This window comes from Antechinus flavipes, chromosome 2, assembly GCF_016432865.1.
Source record: "Antechinus flavipes isolate AdamAnt ecotype Samford, QLD, Australia chromosome 2, AdamAnt_v2, whole genome shotgun sequence".
NCBI classification, from domain to species: domain Eukaryota; kingdom Metazoa; phylum Chordata; class Mammalia; order Dasyuromorphia; family Dasyuridae; genus Antechinus; species Antechinus flavipes.
In genome coordinates, this window is record NC_067399.1 from 462,225,722 (window position 1) to 462,251,435 (window position 25,714).

Consider the following 25,714-nt stretch of genomic DNA (forward strand, 5'->3'; position numbering starts at 1 on the left):
ATATTTGGGAATCTATCTGCCAAAGGAAAGTCAAGAATTATATGAGCAAAACTACAAAACACTCTCTATTCAAATAAAGTCAGATTTAAACAATTGGAAAAATATTAAGCGCTCTTGGATAGGCTGAACAAATATAATAAAGATGACAATACTACCTAATCTATTTATTTAGTGCTATACCAACCAGACTCCCAAGAAACTATTTTAATGACCTAGAAAATATAACAACAAAATTCATATGGAAGAACAAAAGGTCAAGAATTTTAAGGGAACTAATGAAAATATAAATAAATAAAAGGAAGGCGGCCGAGCTATACCTGATCTAAAACTATATTATAAAGCAGCAGTCACCAAAACCATTTGATATTGGCTAAGAAATAGATTAGTTTATCAGTGGAATAGGTCAGATTCACAGGACAAACTAGTCAATAACTATAGCAATCTAGTGTTTGACATACCCAAAGATCCCAACTTTTGGGATAAGAATTCACTATTTGACAAAAATTGCTGGGAAAGTGGAAATTAATATGGCAGAAACTAGGCATGGACCCACACTTAACACTGTACACCAAGATAAGATCAAAATGGGTTCATGATTTAGGCATAAAGAACAAGATTATAAATAAATTAGAGGAACATAGGATAGTTTACCTCTCAGATTTGTGGAGGAGGAAAGAATGAAGGAATTTATGACCAAAGAAGAACTAGAGATCATTATTGATCACAAAATAGAAAATTTTGATTATATCAAATTTAAAAGCTTTTGCACAAACAAAACTAATGCAAACAAGATTAGAAGGGAAGCAATAAACTGGGAAAAAATTTTTCAAGTTAAAGGTTCTGATAAAGGCCTCATTTCCAAAATAAATAGAGAACTGACTCTAATTCATAAGAAATCAAGCCATTCTCCAATTGATAAATGGTCGAAGGATATGAACAATTTTCAGATGATGAAATTGAAACTATTTGTACTCATATGAGTGTTCCAAATCACTATTGATCAGAGAAATGCAAATTAAGATAACTCTGAGACACCATTACACACCTGTCAGATTGGCTAAGATCACAGGAAAAGCTAGTGACAAATGTTGTAGGGGATGAGGGAAAACTGGGACATTGATGTATTGTTGGTGGAGTTGTGAAGGAATCCAACCATTCTGGAGAGCAATCAGGAATTATGCCCAAAAAGTTAACAAACTGTGCATACCCTTTGATCCAGCAGTGTTACTACTGGGCTTATATCCCAAAGAGATACTAAAGAAGGGAAAGGGACCTGTAAAGGGACCTGTATGTGCCAAAATGTTTGTGGCTAGAAATTGGAAATTGAATGGATGCCCATCAATTGGAGAATGGTTAGGTAAATTGTGATATATGAATATTATGGAATATTACTGTTCTGTGAGAAATGATCAGCAGGATGAATATAGAGAGGCCTGGAGAGACTTACATGAACTGATGCTAAGTGAAATGAGCAGAACCAGGAGATCATTATACACTTCAATAGTGATACTGTTTGAGGATGTATTCTGATGGAAGTGGATTTCTTAGACAAAGAGAAGATCCAATTCAGTTCCAATTGATCAATGATGGACAGAATCAGCTATACCCAGAGAAGGGACACTGGGAAATGAACGTGGACTACTTGCATTTTTGTTTTTCTTTCCAAGTTATTTTTACCTTTTCTTATGCAACAAGAGAACTGTACAGATCTGCACACATATATTGTATCTAAGATTACTTTAACATGTTTAACATGAATGAGACTGCCTGCCATTTAGGGGAGGGATGGAGGGAGAGAAGGGAAAAGTTGGAACAGAAGTGAGTGCAAGGGACAATATTGCAAAAATTATCCATGCATATGTTCTGTCAATAAAAAGCTATAATAAAAAAGGAAAAAATGCTCCCAATGTAAAAAAAAAAAAAAAAAAGTGAATGACTGCCCTCAATTAGAGACCAAACTCACCGGGATTGAAGCCTGCCCAAATAGCTTGGGCCAAGGAACAGAAGAGAGAATCTCTATAATACCTTCAGCCCTTATAGAAACCCAGGACCTCAAGGTAGAAAATAAAAAGTACTTTGCAATTTTTAAAGTACTACATAAATACTAGCTGTTATCTGTGAGACAGCAAAGTGATACAAAGTTAGAGGGTGTTAACAAAATTCTACAGTCTTGGTTTTTAAACTTTGAGAAGCTGGAGCCACACAAAACAGAGACAGGCTTTAGAGATCAAGTAGCAGTTTAATTAATCTCTATCAGAATGAGAAATATAGTTTGCATGTTGGAAGTTTTCCTGGGCAGGAACCTCTTTCTGTTGCAGGAAAGGTAGAGATTTTATACACAAATCATAAGTAGGAAGGGGGGGGAGAAAGTGGATTGCCATACAATCATTTTCAGAGCCTAACTGCTCTCCCATGACAAACTCAGGAATCCAGGACAATAGGGGTGTTCTCCAGTCCCATAAGAACAGTCGATAAATGATTGTTTCAAATCATAGGTTGTCACAGGTTGTTACTTGGTGGGGAACTGGATCTGAGTTCTGGAGAATGTTGTTAAGAATTGATTGATCATTTTATGCTGCATTGTGAGACTCCCAGGCCAGAAGCATCTCTGAGAAATCTAAATTATTAATATATTCATTACACAAATTATCTTGATAATTATGAAAATCATTATGATTTTTCGTCAAGGACCAGCCTTAGAAACAGCAATCCTTGGGTTTAAGACTTGCCTCTGACACATGTCATAGGTGTCATGACACAATGTCATAGGTAAATCATGCGCCAGTCATGCTTTGTGACAGAGGTAAATCACCTGTCAGGGCCTCCATTTAATTCTTTAAAAAGACGGTAAATTGCAAATAGATTGATGACTTCCTTTGGTAGAGGAAGTTTCCATACTTGAATTTCTTTGAGGGATGAATACAGATTTAAGCCAGTCACAGCCTCTTCCCTTCCCCGTTCTTCCCCCCAGGTGAAAGTTTATTCAGACATCTCAGTTTTCTCCTCTGAGTCTGACATCCTCTGTATAATTAGAGTATCGGACTGGATGAATGACATACTAAAATTCCTTCCAGCTCTAAATTCTATGATCCCTTTTGGGTGCGATTGAACCCTGGTGCTCCTAGCTTCCCACCCCGCTGCAGAACCATCCGTTCGGGTACGAAAGCTTTTGCGAGACAGAAAGCCTGGCTGAAAAAGGAAATTCCCCAATTCGGAGCTGAGTGGAGCCGCTTGGGAACAGCAGGTGGAAAAGCCTAGGCGCTAATCCCGAGACAGCTCTTGGAAGGAGGAGCCTGGGGAAAAGGAGGGGAGGGGCTGGAGAGTCCTGCAAGTGCCCCCCACCCCCACCCCAGGTCCTCGGCCGAGCCCAGCCCAGCGGGGTCCCCGAGGGCGCCCGGGTGGCAGCCCCGCCGCCGCCGCCGCCGGGCAGGAGCCGGGGCCCGCAGCCCGCCGAGCCTCCCGGGGCACCATGGACTGGCTCGCTCAGCGCTGGCCGCCGCTTGCTGCTCAGAGCTGCCTTCGCCCCGGCTGCCTCTTTTGGCTCCTGGTGAGTGCCCGGCCCGAGACAGGGTTTCCTTGGGACTTGAGGGATCTTGGGATTCAAAGTCCCAGGGGATCATAGCGAGCTAGTTCAACTTACTCGTTTTACGGATGAGGAAACCGAGCCCCGGAGAGGGCAACGAAATAGCTGCCACACAGGTGGCATATGGCAAACTCCAGAGCTGGTCTGCTGACTCCAAATCCAGGCTTTCTGAAACTCAACCTCTGCCCGGCTGTAAGCCGGGAATGGCCGCCAGGACCACGGGGCAGTAGGTAAAGAGTGGGAATCCGCTCCTCTGCCCTTGGAGGGACAGCGATACCAACCGCCGCCTCCTCCGTGCAAAGTTCTTCCTCCCCGCGAGAAAACCCTGCTGAAAGCCAGAAAAAGTGGGGGGGCCCCAAACTGTGAACAGGAGCTGAAACCCGTGGGGGCGAGGGAGAGTAAAACACTACAAACTGATGTCAAAATCACGGTTAAATTAATTTTTATTGCACTTATTTTATCCCATTAAGGGAGTTTTTGTTCTTGTTTTGTTTGTTTTTAATGCAAAATACAGTTTTTGATTCCTTCAAAACTGCCCTCTTTCTTGTTTTACTCGATGCCCTCTAGACCGGGGCTTTCTTGAAAGAAGTGGATTGTGAAGTTGTTTGAGCTATTCCCGTCCTGTCCCCGAGGCTTTGATCTCAGTTTGATCTTCATCTCTTTGAAGCACCTCTGAAATCTGAGGGTACTGAGAAAGTCGGCCGTGTGCTCAAATGTCTGCTACTCTGACTTTCTGTCTCTCTGATACTCTGATTTGTCCTTTATGTCTATCTCTCTATCCCTCTGGTTCTTCCCCACCTGACAAATAGGAATGGATGATTTAAGTCCTTAAGATCCTTTTCAGTTCTGACAGTCTGCCATTTAGTCATATATAATCATTAAAAAAACAACAACTACTGCATTTCATGGTTTGAACCCTTTTCTTCAAGTGGCTGTCTTATTTTAGAGCAGTTGGATGGCCAAGACAGAGAGGTAGATGAGAAAAAAGATGTGGCTCTGGCAGAGAAAAAAACCAGCCTGCCATTCAGTCTAACTCAGAAAGTAAAGAAATAAAGATAGCAGTCATACCCTGCCAGAAGACAGGAGCCAGCCAAACGCAGGGAGACTGGGGAGCTAGAGGAGAACAGAAATGAATTTGAGCAAGTCCAGGCAAAGAGGGTGGAGATCCAGCAGTGCCCTAAATGCTGGAGTCCTTCCAGAGAGCTCTGGGGGGGTGCATACTGAGAAAATGCTGGAAATTTCTCTTCTGAAGATGTTAGTATTTGTTCCTGACACCATTTCTTAAAAAAAAAAAAAAATCTCTATTTGTATGATGGTAAAATAGATGTTAAAGGAATTTGAAAAAAAAATCAAGTAAAAATACTTTAGAAAATCCTTTAATAGCAAATGTCTTATCTTAAACTTCATAAAAGCCCAAGGAGGTAAGTAGGATAGATAGTATTATCTATATTTTACAAATAAGGAAACCGAGTCTTAGGAGAAGCTAAGTGATTTGCCTAATGTTAAATACTTAGCATCATAGGATTTAGACTTGGAATAGACCTTAGAGTTTACCCAATCTCTGATTTACTTTCTGAGTCCCAAAGAACTTAAGCTTGCCCAAGGTCAAATGGAGTGTCCTTATTAGTCCAATTTAGGATTCGAATCCAGGTACTTTGACACAAATGCAGTAGTACTCTGATGGAGAATTAGCCCTAAGGATTTGTGTCACTACTCTAATGTACCTAGGGCTTATGTTTTAGAACTGGGAACAGGAGGAGTACATATTCAGACATATTCCCTGGTCAGAAGAAGCTAGAGTTGGACACGTGGCTTCAAGAAGTTAGCTTCGTAGTTCCAAGATAGTAGAATTGTAGTTAGACAGAAGTTTGTCTGAAAGGGGTTTTAATGGATAAAGCTAATGAGATCCTAGGTTACATTAAGCAAAAAGGATATAGAACTAGGGAAGTGAATTCCCAGTCTCCTTTGTCAGACCATATCTAGATTACTGTGCTCATCAGGATGTGACATAGTTTAGAAGGAAAGCCAATCAGCTAGGGAGAGTCCTGAGGAAGACACAGAATAGTGAAGGGTCTTGAGAGCATGTCATATGAGGATGGTGTTTAACATAGGGAACAGACGATTCAAGGCAAAGATGATAACCCTCTTCAAGGGTTTGGAAATCTTCCAAAGATTTGACCCGTTCTGCTTATTTCCGTAAGGGAAAATTAAGAGGTGAGTGGGTAGAATTTGTGGAGAGACAAATTTGTTTGATATAAGGAATAGCTTCATAACATTTCACACTATACTACCCTGTAATGGGCTGTAGCTAAGGACAGGAGTTTGCCACTACTGGAGGTATTCGAGCAGAAACCAGACAACCATATTTGGGAGGATATTTTAGAGAGTGTTTTTATTCAGGCAGAGTTTGGACTAAACAAATGTTCTCTGAGGGCCTTTCCAACTCTGAAACCTTGTAAGCCTATAAGACAGGCAGATATATATGAGGCTAAACAGAATCTTAAGCTAAATACTGGGCCAATATGGGTGCCATACTTTTAATGTAGGTCAGATGGATCTCACATAGTAGCTTGTTTTGCACTATTTAGTGCATTTATTTTAGTGCAATATTGTATGTTTGTGTTTTGTCCATCTTTGAGATTACAAACTCTTTGAAGGCAGGGACCATGTTTTATCCAAACTTTCTATCTGTCTAGTCCCTAGCACAATGTTTTTTACACTGGAGACATTGTCAATGAATGGAACGGAAAATATTTATATTATGCCTGCTATGTTCCAGGCACTGTTGGGCACTTTTATAAATATTATCTCATTTGACCCTCACAACAATTCCAGGAGGTAGGTGGTATTATTACTTCCATTTTACAGTTGAGGAAACTGAGGCAGGCAGAAGTTAAGTGACTTGCTGAAGATTTGAATTCAGGTCTTCCTAACTCCAGATCCAGCCCTCTATCACTGAACCACTAGCTACCTCAATGAATGAATGAATGTGATTCCACAAGGGTTATGTTTCTCTGAAGGACTGAGTAGACACAGGCAATCTTAATCTATTTCCCCTAACTTTTCTCTAGGTGGCAATGGCCTTCCTCCTGTCATACCCTATGCTGAGGACCATCAGCCTCCAACTCCACTCAGCGGTTACTGGCAGTTACCTCTCTGGGACTCACTCAGTTGCCTTTGTCAACTGCCCCAATGAACAGATTGCCAGAGACATAGCCAGGTAGAGTGATGGGATATAAGGCTCAGGGCTCCAGTTTATGGGCCGGAAGACTTCAGAATTGCTATATTGCCTTGGGAATGGGGCTCTGGTTGTTCCCTTGATGGGCTAAAACTACTCATCCCTATACATTTAGGAGTAAAGTGGTTATAATTTGATGGATCCTTTGGTATCTGTGAAAAGAAATGGTGTATAAGATGAATATCAATAATACCTCACATTTAGTGAGGATATCACATATAGCGGGATAAGTTTTGCAAAGCATTTCACCTATATTATTTCATTTGCCCTATACTAATGTAAAGTACCATTATTGCTATTTTTATTTAGACAATCAATTAGTCTTTGAAAGTCTCAGGTGAAGTAGTGTTATTTTTAATCATAATTCCATGACTTTGAATACCATTTTATAATTTCTTTTTGTGAAAGAGAATTTGTCTCTTGTTTTTTTCATATCTTAAATTTCACCATCCTTCACACTATCCCCTTCCTTTTTCCCCTCCCAGAGTGCCATTCCTTATAGCAAATAATTTTACTTTATGTTTTTCAAATCACTTTCATATTTTTATCCTCAAAATAGCTCTGTGAAGTAGGCAGGGGAGTGCTATTATTCCCATTTTACAGATGATAAATTGAAAGACCTGGAGCCAAGACTGTGGTTTCCTACTTAATGTCTAATCCAATGCTCTTTCTAGTAACTACCTAATACTGATGTTAGAAGAAAGATACTGACAATAACTCCATATATAGTACTTCAAGATTTTCCACATGAAATAAGGGAAGAACAAGTACTATATTCATTTTATAAATGGGGAAATTTGGTCTCAGAAGGGTAAAATAACTTGCTTGGGCCATGGCTGTTAAATGTTATCACCAAGAAACAAACCCAGTCATTTAACTAATAGTACTGTTCTTTCCAATAGACTGGTGAGCTTGATTCTGATGCTTCCCCCTAATACACACACACACACACACACACACACACCCTGAAATTCATATTTTGAATTGGTTTTAAAAATTTTTTGAGGTTCAGCCTCAGAAATGCTAATTCATGTCCAATGGAATGAAAGCCTAGAATTAGGATTTATATTCTTTCAAGGGTATTTAAAGTATTTAAAGACTTTTCTGCTATCAGTTTTCTTTTAGGGGGTATAGTAGATAAAAGGAAATGACTGAGGAAAACAAAGGCTTGATCTTCTGTGACTCTGGATTTATTAAACAGTACAAGCCAATTACTTAACAAATTGGGACCAAGCCTTTCCTCAGTTTAGCACTCACCTATAATATAGGGGTATATCAATTTTTATATATTAAAAACAATTTAGCAAAAAGGACCAACTAATTAAAAGGAAAAATAACATTAGGAAATATGATTTGTAATTGTTTGTAAGATTAGGGACTCTCCAAGTTGGGAGGGAGTGAAGAGGTGAAAAAGAGACATCCTGAAGGGTAAATAACTCATCAAACATTATGGGACCATATATGTATGTTGTTTGAGATGTAGAATTGTGGGAAAGCTCTTGTATCAGTCTTTGGATCTAAGTTCCTGGTCATCATGACCTAGATCCTTGATTAAAGGTCTCTACACAGCAGGTAGAGGTGGTTCAGTTTCCCAGTCACACAAGCTAAATTCAAACAATGAAATAAAGTTTTCTCCAATTCTACAACTGAATAAAGTTTTCTCACAAGACAAAAATTGGACTAGATTCACAATTTGAATAGAAACTAAGCTAGTTCCCAAATTGAGTCAGAAGATGGAATCAGGGTGGTTGGCTCATTCAATTCCCACAATTAGCCACTTGTCCTAATTTCCTTAATAACCTCAGGGTCAATTGAATCAAAATGGGAATATAGAATGTTAGAGAGGAAAGTGATCTTAGAGGTTACTCTGTACAAACCTAGTATGAAGTATGAATTCTCCTTACAGAATACCAATCAAGAGGCCAGCTACTTTGATGGTGTTTCCCTATAAGTCCTAATCTAAGCCAATTTCCATTAGTGATGGGGCCCATTTCTAGGAAATTATTTCCTATGTCAAATTAAAACCTGCATCCCTATAACTTCCCATTGCTTTGAGTTTTGCCTTCTGGGACCAAGTAGAACAAGCCTGTTTCCTCTTCTAATAGCTCAAGATAGCACATATTATTATTTTTTTTTAAATTTTTTTTTAAGATAGCACATATTAAAAGATAACAATAAGGAAAATTGCAACTAAGCAAGCTGGAGAACAGCCCTACTTAGCCTGTTGGGCCCCCATCTTCCTTATTTACAACCAGTTGTTGGTGGTTTTTTTTTTTTTTTTTTTGCAATGCTCAAAAAAGGGAAAAAATGCACCCCATCCTTTCTGGAACTAAATGGCCTTTTGTGGAAAACTAATGACTGTGGCCTAAGATCAGATCAACTCTGGCTTTGGCTTCATTTCTCCTCTACTGAGTCTTTTTCTTTAATTTTCTTCATATTAATATTTAATTTGGAGGGAACACAGGACCAGTGACACCGCTGGCCTGTAGTACACAGGGACACTATTCATACCCTTCCCTGAGGCGAGACATGAATTATTCAGTGCCTACTTTACCCCAGCCCTGCAGTATGTGACTCTCCCACTATTCCCCACAGGGACCTGTGTTCTCAAAACCAGGAGCCCAGAGGACAGAAAACAGACCCAGAAACTTTCTGGATACAAAGGATCTTAAGGGAGGCAAGGGTAGGGTAGGGTAGAGTAGGTCATACATCTGTTTCTCTGGGCTAGCATTTTTGCTCCTACAGAATGGGGATGTCAATCAACAGGTTCTAGTTACACTCCTGATATTACTCCATTGTATGATTGTGGGTAAGTAATTTCTTTTCTCTACTTCAGTATTTTCACTTGTAAAATGAAAGGATTTGAACCAAATGACTTTGAGGATCCTCCTTAGCTCTAAATCTTATTATCCTATAAGGTTAATATCTCAATTTTGTATTTTGTTTTAAGCATCTTGCTCACAACTCTCAAATGGTAAGTGAAAAATTTATTTTCCCTTTATTACAGATTAGGAGATTATGAGGGTCCTAGTGGTTAATCAGTCTCTAAATTCCTTTCTATCTTTTCATAGATCTGAACCCATGACCTTTCCAAGAACGTATCTGAGCTACCCAGATGCCATGTATAGAGACTGTAGTGTATTTATAGGATTATAGCTTTAGAACTACAAAAGACCTTAAAGGCCTTTAAAGCCAATCACTTTATTTTACAAATGGGGAAACTGAGGACCAGAGAGGTTGAGTAGCTTATCCAAAGTCATGCAAATAGTCAAAACTTTTTCTGGTAACTGAGATGAAGTTGATCATGGCTGGTCACTTTTTCCTCTGGAAACCTTAGAAGGTCAGACAGAAGGCAGGGGCTCAGTCCCTTACTATTTCCTGCTTCCCTAGGAGAGAACCGACAGAGCAAGCACTTCCTCCCCCCCACAGTCTCGTGTCCTCCCTGGGAGAGCCCCATCCCATTTAGTCTGGGTTTCTGGGACGGTTTTCCTAAACTGAAGCAATATTTCCTCCATCTTTAACTTGTCACTAATTCAGGACCCCTTCTCAGTTTGCATTCCTCAAGAGCTTTGCAAACATTGTGGCAAATTACAATCTTCTCTCTTGTCCCTCTCTGTTCCTTTCTGTTGCTCCAAAGCATTAACTTATCTTTCCAGGGCCTAGTGGTTTCATAACATAGTCGTCAAAATTCCTGGGAAAGAGAGCTGATCTCTTCTTCCTAAGAGCTAATGACTTATACAGCTCAGGTTATAGTGTGGCCAGCAGACCTGGTCCCCCTTGGCTGCAAGGGCTTTTGTTTAGTCCTTTGTTTCCTGAGTACAGAAGGAGGATCTGGGTAATTCTTACATGACTTATTGATGTGTGTGTGTGTGTTTTGAATTTAAGTCCAATAACAACATTAAACATGTTCCCCACGTGGTTGAGAGCTGGAGGATGGGCAGTTGTTGTGAGATCTGACTGGCAAGAGAGCTGAGTCATTCAACCTTTCCCTCACCATTCCTGAGCTGAGACAGCTCCCCTTTGGCAGAATACATGAGCTGTTAGGAAAACAGGACTGAGAAGTGGCTGGGACCTTAGGGATCTATTTGGTCCGATTCCCTTATTTTAGAGACAGGGAACTGAAGTCCAGTGGGAAGTAAGTGCCAAAAGTCACACGGGTAAATAATTAATAGAGCTGAGAATCAGACAGATTCTATGAAACCAAATTCAGCAATTCCCCTTTCTCCCCCCTCACCCCCCCAAAAAGTAATGCTTCTTTGCCCTCTCTGATGGAAGTGGGTTAAATTTTTTTCTCTCAGCACTCATTTTTATTGCCACCCATCTCTGATTAAGCAAATTGTGATTAATCCTGGAGTGTGGCTGTTAGGAGTGAGTAAATAGCCCAGCAGTTGCTGTAGAAACAAGACTGCTTATTCTACCAAACTCAATGCAACTAAAAGGGTTGTTTAGATGCTGGAATTTGAGTGTGGCCTCTAAGAGTGGCAGAAAGCTAGGGCCGTGTTTCTGGTGCTAAGCTAATGGGGAAAGTTAAATAGAGTCCAGACCAGTACTTGAGGGAGAAGAAAATGGTCATTTCTAATGGGACAAAGAGTCTCAGTTGTCTCAGTTAATACAACAAAGAAAGTTCATTCTGTTGAGTGCACATTTTCAGGTTCCCTCAAACTAAGGTTCTCCAGGCTTTGAAATGGGGCAGCAGCAAGCATGTGGAAAGAGCAGGGGACTAAAAGCTTATAGCTCTGAAAACCTGGTTGGGCTCCTGGTTCTGTCCACAGCTAGCTGTGTGATCTTGGATTTTTTGATTATACCTTTCTGAGTCTCAGCCTTCTCATCTTTAAAATGGGGCTAGCAGCATTTGTATTTTCTCCCTCACAAAATACGGAAACATCCAGGAAAGCTTAAAGTCCTCTCTAATGAGTGTTGTTATAATTCCTGGCCCTCCCTTCCTGGACCATAGGTTTTTCTATTCCAGGATACTCTTCAAAGTCTTTAACAATCTATCCTTTCAATAAGCAAGCTTTTTCTGAGAGGCTTAACCTTTTTCAGTAGTTCTTGGGAGAGGAAGAGTTTGAGCTTCCTAACACTTTTCTTTGGAACTAAGGTTATATTGGGATAAGCTCCAACTAGGATGCTGATGGTTAAATTTTCTTTGGGAGCATTTACTCTTTGGAAATGAGAAAATGCTATAAATCAGGGGTTAGATAATTGTTTTGTTGATTGTCCAGATTTAAGAAAGTGATGGAGGAAATGATAATAATACAGCTTAAAATATGTCTTGTTTATAGTGTGTACATGGTGTTTTTGTTTTTTTTAAGAGAGCTGATTGTTAAAACATTTAACAACACACTTCTGCCTGGAGCCACTAAGTTTATCCCCAAGAGTCCAGTCCACTGTTCAAAGATAATGGATTCTGGCAAAGAATTGTTTTCTGAATCATTCACTTTCCCCTCTCCTTTTTCTGCCTCAGAACCATCCTAGATAAGAAGCTGGCTGCCTGTGTGAATATCTTGCCGAGGGCCTCCTCTCTGTGAGTAGTCTGTTCTCCCTTGGGGTTCCCACCTTGGGCACTGGGGAAGGGGCTATGTACAGGGACAGGCTTCATTCAGCACTGTAGTCTCCTCATTGTTCACCCCAGAATCCCTCAGAGGAGCCTTTCTGAGGTACCTAGAACAACACCTGTGTTGGAATCCATCCTTTTATCGTGGCACTCTCCAAAACCTCCCTCCAAACCCTTTAAAGACTTCCTATAACTCACAAGATAAAGACACAATTGAAAGTCAGAAGGGACCCAAAAGAAGAGATCTTGAAGGCCAGGGAGTGTTCTAAATCTTTTTGCATTATGGACTCCCTTTGGCAGTCTGGTAAAATCTATGAACACATACCCTCCCTCCTTCCCTTGTAAGTAGCTTCTTATTTTTCCAAATATATAAAAAGATAGTTTTCAACATTTATTTCTGCAAAATTTTGCATTTCAGATTTTTCTCCCTTCCTCCCCATCCCTTTTAGAGAACAAGAAATCCAAAATAGATTCAACATACACAATTCCTCTAAACATATTTCCATAGTGGTCATGCTGAGCAAGAAAAAAGCAGATCAAAAAAAACAAACAAGCAAACAACAACAAAAAGGTGAAAATACTATGCTTTGATCCACATTCAGGACCCATAGTTCTCTCTCTGGATGCAAAGGCTCTTTCCATCACAAATATATTGGAATTATCTTGGATCATTTCATTTTTGAAAAGAGCCAAGTCTACCACAGTTGATCATCTTGTAATCTTGTTGCTATGTATAAAGTTCTCTTGGTTCTGCTCATTTCACTCAGCCTCAGTTCATGTAAGTCTTTCCAGGATTTTCTGAAATCAGCCTGCATATCTTATAGAATAATAATATTCCATAACATTCTTACTATAACTTATTTAGCCATTCTCCAACTGATGGGCATCCACTCAATTTCCAGTTTACGGGCCTTTTTAATCAATAAAATAAAGTACTTCAAATTACAAAGGAAACCAACTAAATAGTAATAGAATAGTAATGAATATTGGACTAGATGCTTTTTAATGTCTCTTTTAGCTTTAATAACCTGGGAATTATGACACGTAAGGATTCTTGCACACTTCTGGGGAATTGGGTTACCCACAGAATTTCATTTCATCCCCCTGGCATTTAAGGACCTCTATAGCCTGGCCAAATGTATTTCTTACTATGCCCCTATGTGAAGATCTCCTCCATCTAAACTGGCATCTCTTTACTGTCCTCCCACACATATCACATGGCTAATGTTGGAATGCATGTTGGAATATTCTCTTTACTTCCTCTTTGTTCTTCAAAGTCCAGTTCATATCCTTTCTCTGCACAGCCTTCCCTTTCCACTATCGTTTTCAGTGTTTTCCTGTCTCAGGCCTTGCCACTTTCCCCCATAATCATAATTATATATATATATAATTTCCCCATAATCATAATTATATATATATAAAATTTCCCCATAATCATAATTTTATATATATATATATACATATATATATATAAATAAAATTTCTCCCAAAGGACATCAGTTTGTTAAATTGTTAATATGTTATAACCAGTGGTATATTGGTTTAAAAACCAACTCTTCAGGGTGAAAAAGGAAGCAAGATACACTTTTAAGTTTAATCTACATTATTATTGACTCTGTTACGTAATTAAATCTGGACGATTTTGTTCCAACAACAAAATTCAAGCTCTGATTTTTAGCATTTGCCAATTTCTGAGGCATAAATGTTCCCACTGAAAATCTAGCAATCTTGTACTCTTGTGAGGCTAATTTGAACTGACTCTAGCACATCTTTGGTAATAACTAAACTTAGCCATTAAATTATTTGCTCAGACACTTAATTCTAACATTGCTTTTTCCTATGAGACTCATATCTCGTTATAATATCATTTTCCCTTTACCCACACCTTGCTCTACCAATTAATTAATGGAATTAAAACATGTGTGCCTATGCTACCATTGTGTTAAAGGTCTTAAGAAATATACATTATTTATCATAACATTTAGTACCAGAAGGGACTTTAGAAACCAACTAGTCCACTTCCCTCCCTTTCTTTAAAATGAAGAAAGTAAATCCCAGAGGGGTGAGCTAACTTGCTATGGTAACATAGGTAAGTAAGTAGCCTCACCAGGATCTGAATCCAGATTTGCTGATTCTAAAAGCAATTCTTCCCTTTCCATTCCACCACAGGACCTTTTATGGTGATGTGCCTTTACCCCATTTCCTATCCAATCTACCTTTGGTACTAATGATGAACTCATCCTCCTAATTTCCTGCTTTGACTAAGTACCTTTTGGTCTACTTCCTAGACACTTTAAGAAGGATACATGAACTGCAGTAGTATGGCAAGGGACCTAGGAAACTATGTCATATGAGGAGCCACGTAGAAAACTAGACTAAATAATCTAAAGAAGGGGGAAGCACAAAGAAAGGAAGGGAGAGGATTGCTCACATTCAGATATGTAAAGCAGGTGCCCAGTGGACAGAGTAAGCTTCCTTAATCTCTTGGTTCCAGAACTAGGAACAATAGGAGGAAGTTACAGAATTTGGTTCCTTTAAAGACAGAACTTACTAACAATTAGAGTTGTATAAAAATATAACAAGGATTAGTGAATTCCCTGTTGCTGGAAATATCCAAACTGGATGAACGTGTCATAGACTCTATACAGAGAGATCCCAAATAGAGAAAAAAATTGAGACTGGTCTCTTCCAGTCCCTGCTGGCTTCAAGATTCTAGGATTTTGTTCTATCTCTCTATGATTAGGTCACAGAGAGGGTTGGTCCTCATTCCTTAGAAATCCTTATTAAATGGGGTAGAGCCAGTTTTAAAATGTTCTTCTCATCTTAGTTATTTTTAACTATCAGGGAATGAGCTGGTGGTATAGTATTAAGGGAATAGCATTTCAGGAAGCTCTGCCTAACCTTAAAGCAGGATGATATTTTTCTATGATTTTGTTAACTCTTCTAGGTATTTTTGGAAGGGAGAGATTGAAGAAGCTACTGAAATCCTTTTGGTAAGTAATGATTACCAGTCCAACTCTAAAGGTCTGGGACAAGGTGAAGTAACTAACTAATGAAGAGAAATTCATCCCGCCTCCGTTTTTTTTTTTTTTTATCATTTTCAGTTTTTAAAACAGAAATCTCATAAGACCATAAGGGTGAAAAGGACCTGACTATAGAATATCATAGCTGAAATGAATTTAAGAACATGCAATGTTCAAGAAGAAAAGAGCCTTAGAAATCACTTAGTGTGATTCCCATTTATTTTATGGATGAATAAGGGGCACATTTCTACCTCTGCTAAATTTTGTGTACAAGACTTTGGGTCATTCCTGAGAATCTTACTAGAAATCCGTAGTTTCAGTGTCAGGGGGGTAAAACTGCATCAGTTGATTCAACAGAGGCAAAAAAGTTATCACATAATCTGGAAATGAATTTCTGAAACACTAATGTTTCTTTTGAACAGTTAGTGAAAACGAAGACTTCCAAAATACATGAACTCTCTAACTACATCAGGTGAGAATTTTCTTTTCCATCAGCCTATCTTTAGTCCTTTCTTTGGATCTGAATCTGATGAATATCCCAGATATAGTCAAAGGTGCACATGTTTAAATGAGCCTGTGCATGGAAATAGCCATAGTCCTTATGGATACTCAGTATGGATGGGGTATTACATTATAGCTGACTGAACAGGAACTATGGTATTAAATAGTTTTCAGGAAATTCTCTGTATGTTTACTTATGCACTTAGGCAGGTGAGATATCTGAAGTTGTATTCCCCCAAGTAAGCTAATACTAGCAACAGGCATTCTACTGTGTGTGTGTGTGTGTGTGTGTGTGTGTGTGTGTGTGAGAGAGAGAGAGAGAGAGAGAGAGACAGAGAGACAGGGACAGAGACACAGAGAGACAGAGAGACAGAGGAGGGAGAGATAGATACAGTGAGAGACAGACAGACAGAGAGAGAGAGAGAGAAAGAAACAGAGACAGAGACAAAGAAGGAGGGAAAGACAGACAGACAGAGGAGGGAGAGAGAGACAGAGAGACAGAGGAGGGAAAGAGAGACAGAAAGAGACAGACAGACAGACAGAGGAGGGAGAGAGAGACAGACAGAGAGAAACAGAGAGAAAGAAACAGAGAGAGAAACTGAGAGAGAGAGACAGAGAGAAAGAGAGAGACAACATAATAGACAGAATAGAAATGCTGCACATGGGGTCACCCAGCTTCAAATAATTTCTATGATGCTCATCAACTGTGGGAGAATCTGCTCAATCTTCTGAAACCCAGTCACTCGTTGGGACTAATTTATTAGGTCAATGATAGAATGTGATCTTCACTGACACTCTGGTGATAAAACCACAAATTCTTTCTTTCCCTTTATTAAAGCTTTTTATATTTCAAAACGTATGCATGGACAATTCTTCAACATTAGCCCTTGCAAAACCCTGTGTTCCAATTCCCCCCCTTTCCGCACGCCCTTCTCTAGATGGCAAGTATTCCAATATATGTTAAGCATTGTAGAAATATATGTTAAATCCAGTATATGCATACGTATTTATACAATTATCTTGCCACAACAAATTCTTTAAATATTAGAGAGCAGAAGTCTCCAAGGCTTTGTGCGGCAGGATCCTTGATGAGGACTGAGGCCACTGGTTAAACAAAACAAAACAGACCAGTATAATCTATTAAACTGTTCTTGGCTATTGGATGTGAGATGAAATATGTACATCTATGAAGGTCTAAGGCTTCTTTCTAACTATACTTATTCATATCTTTTTTTTCTTCCTTTAGATCAGTTCATCCTTTTGAAATTCCTGAACTCTTCAGCCTTCCCATCGACCAAGGAAATCCTGTTTATTTAAAGTGGATTGAGGAAGGAGTAGCTGAGGACTGAGCAGAAGTCCACTCCACTTTCTGGTGTGACAGTTTTCACATTGCTGTCTTTCACAGTGGGAAGAGCTTTCTAGAGAGCTGGGCAGGAATAGAGACAGTTGTTGTCCTTTGGATTGCAACACATTTAGAAGATAATTAACTTATGGATTCTGATGCTTTATGTTAGCTCTTTGCCCATTTCAGGTAATGAGCAGAAGAAGTGAAAACATATTGAATGGGAGAGAAGAAACTATGTACTTCGACCCCTTCTTTCCCCTCATGATGAGAATTTAATTCTTTAAGGGGCTTGTGAGGGTTCGACCCTGCCTCTCTTCCCTATAACCTACTACCATATACACTTCCAGATATACCACCAATCCTTTGAATGTCCTCTTTTCTCAGAAAGAAGCCCTTAGCAAAAAATGGAAACTAGGCTAAAAAAGGTCTGCTTTTCAGTTGCCTTTATTGCCTCTCTTAGGAAGAAATCTGGTAAACTAATTTTTACTCTTAAGTTATGGAGCTAAATATGATTTTTCCTCAAAAATACTTTTTTCCTTTTAAATTATTTTATTTTTCCCAATTGCATATAAAACATTTTTAACCTTCATTCTTAATGGTTTTGAGTTTTAAATTTTCTTTTGCCCTCCTTCCTTTTCTCTTTCATTGAAAAGGCAAGCAAATTGTTAGTTATATATATGATAGTCTTGCAAAACATATTTCCACATCAATCAAGTTTTGAAAGAAAACACAGAACAAAAAAAGCCCACAAAAATTAGTTTTTTTAAAAGTATGCTTTGATCTGCATTCAGATTCCATTAGTTCTTTTCCTGGAGGTAGATGGCATTTTTCATTATAAGTTCTCCAGAATTGTCTTAGATCATTGTATTGCTGCAATAGTTAAATCATTCACATTGACCATCATACAATATTGCTATTACTATGTACAGCTCACTTCACTTTGTATCAGTTCATGTGATTCTTTCCAGGCTTTTCTGAAAACATCCTGCTTGTCATTTCTTATAGTACAATAGTATTCTATCATAATCATATGTCACAACCTATTCAGCCACTTCCCAATTGATGGACATTTCCTCAGTCTCCAATTCTTTGCTACCATAAGAAGAGCAGCTATTAATATTTTTGTACATATAGGCCCTTTTCCCTTTTTTTTTTTTTGAGGGGAAGGAGAATCTTGTTGGAATATAGACCTAATAGCGCTATTGCTGAGTCAAAGGGAAGATATAGATCTAGTAGAGATATTCCTGAATCAAAGGGTATACATGGTTTGGACATAGTTTCGAGTTCACAATTCTACCAACAATGAATTACTTTCTCAATTTTCCCACATCCCCTTTAACATTTGTCATTTTCCTTTTCTGTCATATTAGCCAATCTGATGGATGTGGAGCAGTACCTCAGAGTTGTTTGGATTTGCATTGCTCTAATCAATAGTGATTTGGAGCATTTTTGTATGACAATATATAGCTTTGATTACTTCATCTGAAAATTGCTCATTCATATCCTTTGACTCTTTATCAATTGAGGAATAACTTGTATTCTTAGAAATTTGACTTAGTTCTCTATATATTTGAGAAAATGAGGCTGGTATCAGAGAAATTTATTTTAAATCCCCCTCTCTCACTCCAGTTTTCTTCTTTCCTTTTAATCTTGGCTGCAATTGGTTTTGTGTGTGCAAAACTTTTTTTTAAATTTAATGTAATCAAAAGTATCCATTTTACATCTTGTAATGTACTTTTTCTCTGATTTGATCATGAATTCTTCCCTTATCCATAGATCTGACAGATAAACTCTTCCACAGTCTCCTAATTTGTTTATGGTATCACCCTCTATGTCTAAAGCTGGTATACAGTGTGAGATGTTGGTCTATATTTAACTCCTGCCAAATTACTTTCCAGTTTTCCCAGTAATATATGTCCCCAAAGTATGGATCTTGAGGTTTATCAAATAATAGATCACAGTGATCATTAGTAAATGGATGTATTCTATTCCACTGATCCCCTACGCTATTTCTTAGCCAGTACCAGATTGTTTTTATGATTACCACTCTGTAATCCAGTTTGAGATCTGCCATAGCTAAGTTATAAAAGGGGAATTTAAAAAGAGCTTGAAGAGGGCAATGTTTAACCCAAAATAATACTTTTCAAGATTCTCTGTAGTGGATGGAGGGGGGAGCTTTCCCAATCTCCTCAAAACACCCTTGCCCTGACAAATCTTATCCTTGTTCATGCTGATCCTGGGAAATATTTAGACTTTCCTGGACAGAAATCCACATCCCTAAAAAGAGAGAATATTGGTAGCAATCCAGAAGATGATGAAGGGCATCTCCAGCAATGAAAGAAAGGGATTTGGTATTTGAACTCCTCTCTTTCTGTATTGGGGATAAAATAGTTATCCAGGACCTCTAGACTACATATGATCACTTTCTAACCTTGTGTGGCTAACAAAAGGACCAGTTTGAAAAAAAAGAATTCATGTTGGATTTGAAGAAAACAAATGGCCAAATACCAGATATAGACAGAATAAGCATGAGTAAGGCATCCTTCGTAGTACTCACAATGCTAACCTCTGGTTTAGACATTGCGTCTGAGAATTGTGGAATTAGAGCATGATAGAGACTGAAGTACCTTAGGGATTAAAATTGACATTTTACAGATAAGAACCCTAAGGCTCAGAAAGACAGGGTGACTAACTCAGGTTTACCCAGCCAGTAATTGCCAAACTGTCACCAGACTCTCAGGCCTGTGCTCTTTACTTTCAGGGAGGGACCTTAAATCTAGGGCCCATGGTCCATAGGCTAATTTTTGGCCCCTTTGGCCCTCCTCACACCCATATTTATTATACAGTTCCTTGTATACAGGAATAAGCATTCAATTAACAAGTATATGTGAAGAAAAATATGAATTTAGATAGTCATCATGTAAAACAAATAATGTTATAAATTTAAAACAAATATGAAACACATTCAAAATCATTATAGGGTTGCTCTAGGTTTTTTTCAATCCTGTCCTACTTTTCATGACTTCTTTGGGATTTTCTTGGCAAAAATACTGGAGTAATTTGCCATTTCCTTCTCCAGTTCATTTTACAGATGAGGAAACTAAGGCAAACAGGATTAAGTGACTTGCTCAGGATCACCCAGTTATTAAGTGTCTGAGGCCAGATTGAACTCAGGAAGAGGAATTTTCCTTACTCTGGCCCCAGGATTGTATCCACTGCATCCTCTAGTTGCCCCATTACAGGGGAGGTGGAGCATTTGACTGCTCACCAAATGATCTGAAGTTCCAATGATCATAATCGACATCCCTTTAATATATAATTTTACTTGAACCTCAAAGGAATCTTGTGAGGTGGGTATTGCAGGGATTACCTGTTTCATAGAGGAGGAAACTGAGATGCAGAGATGAATGACCTGCCCCTGGTCTCCCTGCCAGTTAGATATGAATGGAGGATGAGAATCCAGGCCTTCCTGACCTTCTTTAGTTCTTTCTTTACCACATTGTGCTACCTCAAGGTGCTACTTAGGGCGCCTATTGATTGTGAAAGATATTGGAACTCCAGCTCAACCTCTCTGAAATTCCCATAGTATTAAATTCCAAAAGATGCTGCCTTATTGTGAATATTGTATAAGATTCAAGTTTAAAAGGATACTGTCAGTACAAGGATACCAAGGTAGAAAGGGGGGTTAAAACATTTCCTGTGAGGAATACACAAGCATATTCGCTTAGTGTTTTCCCTGGGCTACCCCAGTCTCTTCCTCCCATATTATAGTATCTATAGGTTGGATCCTTCATTGGCTCTTTATCACATTTTGCTTTGAATTGTCATTTGCCTTTTCACACATTTTAGTCTTGACTTCCTAACTAGACTGTAAGCTCCTTGGGGGAAGGAATTGTTTTTCCCAGTTAACCTTTTTTCTCTCTGTTGCAGGGGTCCTCAAACTGCGACCCACAGGCCAGATGCAGCAGCTGAGGACGTTTATCCCCCTCACCCAGGGCTATGAAGTTTCTTTATTTAAAGGCCCACAAAACAAAGGTTTTGTTTTTACAATAGTCCAGACCTCCAGCAGTCTGAGGGACAGTGAACTGGCCCCCTATTTTAAAAGTTTGAGGACCCCTGCATGCATGGCACAATTCTCTGCACAAATAAGGCACTGAATAAATGTGGCCATTTAGACGATTTTTCTCCAAAGATAAATGAAAAAGAATGGAAATTAACCCAGTGGATTGTGGTTTGTTTTGTTAGTTTGTCTTTTTTTTTTTTTTTTTTTTTTTTGGTTAAGAAATTACAATTTCTTAAATCATGTTTGCACTGAAGAAAAGAAGGCAAGGAAAAGAACTGAGAAATAGGAAGGCTTTGTTTTTCTCATCATTCCTTTCAGAAGTCTCAACTGAAATACAGGAACTTATGGTGTACAAATTTTCCATCTGTATCTATTCTTTCTTTACTCCATTCTTTTCTCTCATTTCTGGAACCTCAAAACTTTAATTTTCTCCTGAACTTCACTGTCCTTATTCTTCTTCTCTTTCACCTCCCTTAGTCTTCTCCTTTCTCATCAACACTTAAATCTTTTGGGAGAGTAAGCTTCTTGTTTTGTGTTCAGATTATCTTCAACACTGTTTAAATTGTCATATGCCTTAAAATAAATGGGGCCATTCTCTTGTAAGCCCTCAGCTTCTGCATCTACTACAGTATAAACAAGGAATTTACTCTCTGAGTCAAGGGAAGAAAGAGCCAAAATGGTGGGTGTTCTGCCTTCACTTATATTTTAAAGTATAAGTTATTTTTAAAAATTTATTTATATATTTTACTTTTAAATTTCTTTTCTCCCTCCCACCCCACTCCATGATACTATTATGTCTATGTGAGTATATCTATGTGTATATTATGTATTTTGTGTTACAAAATCTGTCTTTTGTTACTATTGTCGTTTTTCAGCCTTATAATTGTAGGAATAAAAATGCTCATTACAGAATTATATATCTTAAATGGTATATATTTTAAATGTAGATAATATATATATATGCATGCATATATGTCCATATATTTAAATATAAGCATACATATACATACATACACACACAGACATATTAGTATCAAATGGTAGTCTTCTTTAGGATGAGAAAGAAGGGAAAAGTAAACAGCAAAGAATAAAAGAAAACTCGGGGAAACACAGAAAAGCAAGGTAATTTTGAAAATGATGTATTTATTACATAGAATTAAAAAAAACTGCAGTGGTGGGCTCATGGTTTCATATTGAATCCTTTTTTGTGTGCTGTGGACATAGAAATGCTTTTTATCTCCCTTTTTTGTATTTAAGCTCAAAATGAATTTTAAAAATAAAAGAAGCATATATAATACTGAAACATGCACTGTATTTGTAATCAGAGAACTTGTATTTGTAGCCTGTTTTTACTATATTTTGCCTGACTTTGTATAAGTTCTGTGATTTTGGGGGGGCTTAGTTTTCTCATCTATACGTTGAAGGCAATAGACTATCAGTGTTTCTTAAGATCACCTTCATCTTCAAATCCTATGATTCTATGTTTGAGTAGAAAAGATGAGCTGGTCAAGTCAAAACAACAATGAACCTTTCCCCAGTTTATCAACCACGCTTGATAATGAGCTCATTTATTTTTTAGCCTAATGGCACTGAAATCCATGTGGCTCTCTTTTCTGATGCTTTTGGGATGTTTATATAAGGTGGATGGAGTTTATATAAGGTGAAAAGCTAGTAGTGTAGTCACAGTAGTTCAGAGCCCTTAAGAAAATTTCTTATTTTCAGTTATGTTTGACTCTCAGTGATTCCATATGGGGTTTTCTTGGCAAAGATACTGGAGAGGATTGCCTTTTTCTTTTTCAGTATATTAGGCAAGGAGTTTAAATCACACAGGATTTGAATTCAGGTCTTCTTGACGTCAGATCCAGTGCTTTAATTATTGAACCACCTACTCCCTCCTAGACAAATTTCTAATATAAGGTAAAGGAGGCTCCTTGGCATAGGTTAGGGAAGAGGACTTTGAGTCAGTGTGATCCAAAATCAGTCATTTAACTTAGCTCATTTTCCATTTGTAAAATGAAAGGGATGGACTCCATGATATCTTCTAGTTTTAATTTTCTGATCCTATAAAGTTTGTTGTCCCAAGTCTGAATCTGTGAATCTGAACATATTACATTTGTCAAGGCTTTACAGTTTACCGTGCTTTTCTACACTATCTCATCTGACCTTCCCAACAAAATATAAGACATTTCCATTTTATAGGTGAGGAAACTATGCCTGAGAAAGTGGTTATTTTCCCTAGGTTAATTTTAATTTCCAAACCCCATCATTGTGGTGTTGCTATTTAAAAAAACTAACATATTTCATATTTTGATATTTAGGAGTCCACTGACTTCCCTTGTGTAGGTATTTCTTCTGCTGCTGTAGACTGGAACCTTTTCCTGCTGCATTAGGGAGTTTTCATGAGTCACTGTGAATAAACTTTGTGATGAGCATCAACTAAATTAGGCTGAGCTATAGACAACAGGCCCCCGACCTATCAGATCCATGGCCTTTGTAACTCAGTCACCCAGAGCTCACAAAGAGACTCCAAAAGAGGGCTGATTCAATAAAACCACATTAATCAGGAAAAGACACTATACCTTGTACTGGTCAGACCGAATAGAATCAAAAACATAAAAGAAGGCTCCTGAGAAGCCTCTAGTCCACTCTCATGGATGGATGAGGAAGCTGAGGTTCCAAAGGACTAAATCACTTTCCTAAGGTAGCTCAGCTAAGTGGTTAAATCAGAATTGGAACTCAGGTCCTATGACTCCAAATTTTAGGGTTTTGTTACATTATATTGCATCACAGGGAATATTGTGTTCGATTCTGGCATATAGTTTTCCAAAGGACATTGCTAGAATGGAGCTTTTTTGGTATAAGGTAACCTGGGTGAGAACAGAGTTTTAAATCAGTTCTATTTGGGGAATAATATATATTTAGACACTAGAAGAAACACCTTTGGAGGACTGGATAGCTACCTTCAAATATCTAAAATGCTGCCATGAGGTAGAGGAAGGTAAGTGTGTTCTCTTTTGCTGAAGAAAGGTAATTAAAATCAACTTTTAAAATTCAACAAAATAGTGAAACAATGTCTGCAAGAGGGTGGTGATTCATGCTTTTAATTTTAGGAAGAAAGCTAGGCTGGAAGTTGACTCTGTTTTAGAAATCTCAGGAAACATTCAGAAAATTGTCCTGGGATAAACAGAAATCAGGGAGGGAGAAGAGAGACTCTTGGGAAATAAGAATTATAAGGAGTATAGCTAGAGATACAGGAAAGATCACCAGAAATAAGAAATAATAACATTTAACCAATTTCTAGGAAATTATTATTTTAACACTACTTTCAGAAATCTATTTTTCCTATAATGTCTATTTTTAACCTTAGAAGCCACTTCTGAAGGTAATTTGTTTTTCCATATTATTCTTTAGCTTAATGGCATTTTGCCAGATTTGTCTACAGAAACTATATCCCTCATATTTAAGTGGAAGAAATTGTTTTAGCAATTTTGGTAACTGGAAAGCTCTGAGGTTCCCTACAATGTACACCATGGCAAAAGAAAAGTATTAGACAAAATAAAACTTTAAGTTACTGTGAGAAATCAATCATCCCTGGGGCAGCTAGATGGTGCAGTGGATGGTCAGGGCAGGACCAGCCCTGAAGTCAGGAGGACCTGAGTTCAAATATGATCTCAGACACTCAACACTTCCTGGTTGTATGACCTGGGTAAGTCACTTAACCCTAATTGCCTCAGCAAAAGAAAAAAAAAAAGAAATCAATCATCTCATAGCAACAATTTCTGGTGATGACATATTGAATAGATCTTAAAACAAGAATAGGTTATTAAAAATATTGAAACTAAAATGATCATAGATGTGGAATTAGAATAGATCTTATCACTCATCTAGTAAACTCTCTTATTTTTCAGAAAAAATAGAGGCCCTGACAGATTAAATAACTTGCCAAACATCATGCAGATAGTAAGTGAGGGACCTAGATGTGAAATCTGATCTTCGACTTCAAATCCAATCTGTTTTCTATTTTATCATAGAACTGGAGGCAATTTATACCACCTGGTTCCCAGATAATATTATTAAGTGTGAAGAAAAGGGGGAGTAGAGACTGTGGATACCTCTAACCCAGAATATACAAGCTGCACAAAGGAGAGCTATGGGACTAAGGACACCAACAACAATATAATACTTATTTTTATCTTTTAGAACATCCTGTTCTTCAAAATGGAATTTTTTTTGTGTGTGTGGGGAGGGGGAGGCAATCAGGGTTAGGTGACTTGCCCAGCATCACATAGCTAGTAAATATCTGAGGCCTGAGTTGGACTGAGATTCTTCTGGCTCTAAGGCCAGCACCTTATCCACTGTACCACCTAGCTGACCCCGTATTGAATCTTTTTTTTTATTGCCTTGCTT

General features: G+C 38.2%; 1 protein-coding gene across 2 annotated transcripts; it reads left to right on the forward strand.

The window, feature by feature from the left end:
- The first annotated feature begins 882 nt into the window (after window positions 1–882).
- Window positions 883–22,610, forward strand: LOC127550529 (protein CutA homolog). Of its 2 annotated transcripts, XM_051979538.1 has the most exons (7): window positions 883–3,547; window positions 6,655–6,803; window positions 12,286–12,345; window positions 15,323–15,368; window positions 15,821–15,870; window positions 17,146–17,271; window positions 21,175–22,610. In XM_051979538.1, exons 1-6 carry the CDS (start codon window positions 3,470–3,472, stop codon window positions 17,246–17,248), a joined length of 486 nt encoding a protein of 161 aa, XP_051835498.1. In that variant the 5' UTR covers window positions 883–3,469; the 3' UTR covers window positions 17,249–17,271; window positions 21,175–22,610. The 2 variants fall into 2 exon arrangements, with proteins under 2 accessions (XP_051835498.1, XP_051835497.1); XM_051979537.1 differs by having other exon boundaries at window positions 889–3,547; window positions 17,146–22,610.
- The last annotated feature ends 3,104 nt before the right edge of the window (window positions 22,611–25,714 follow it).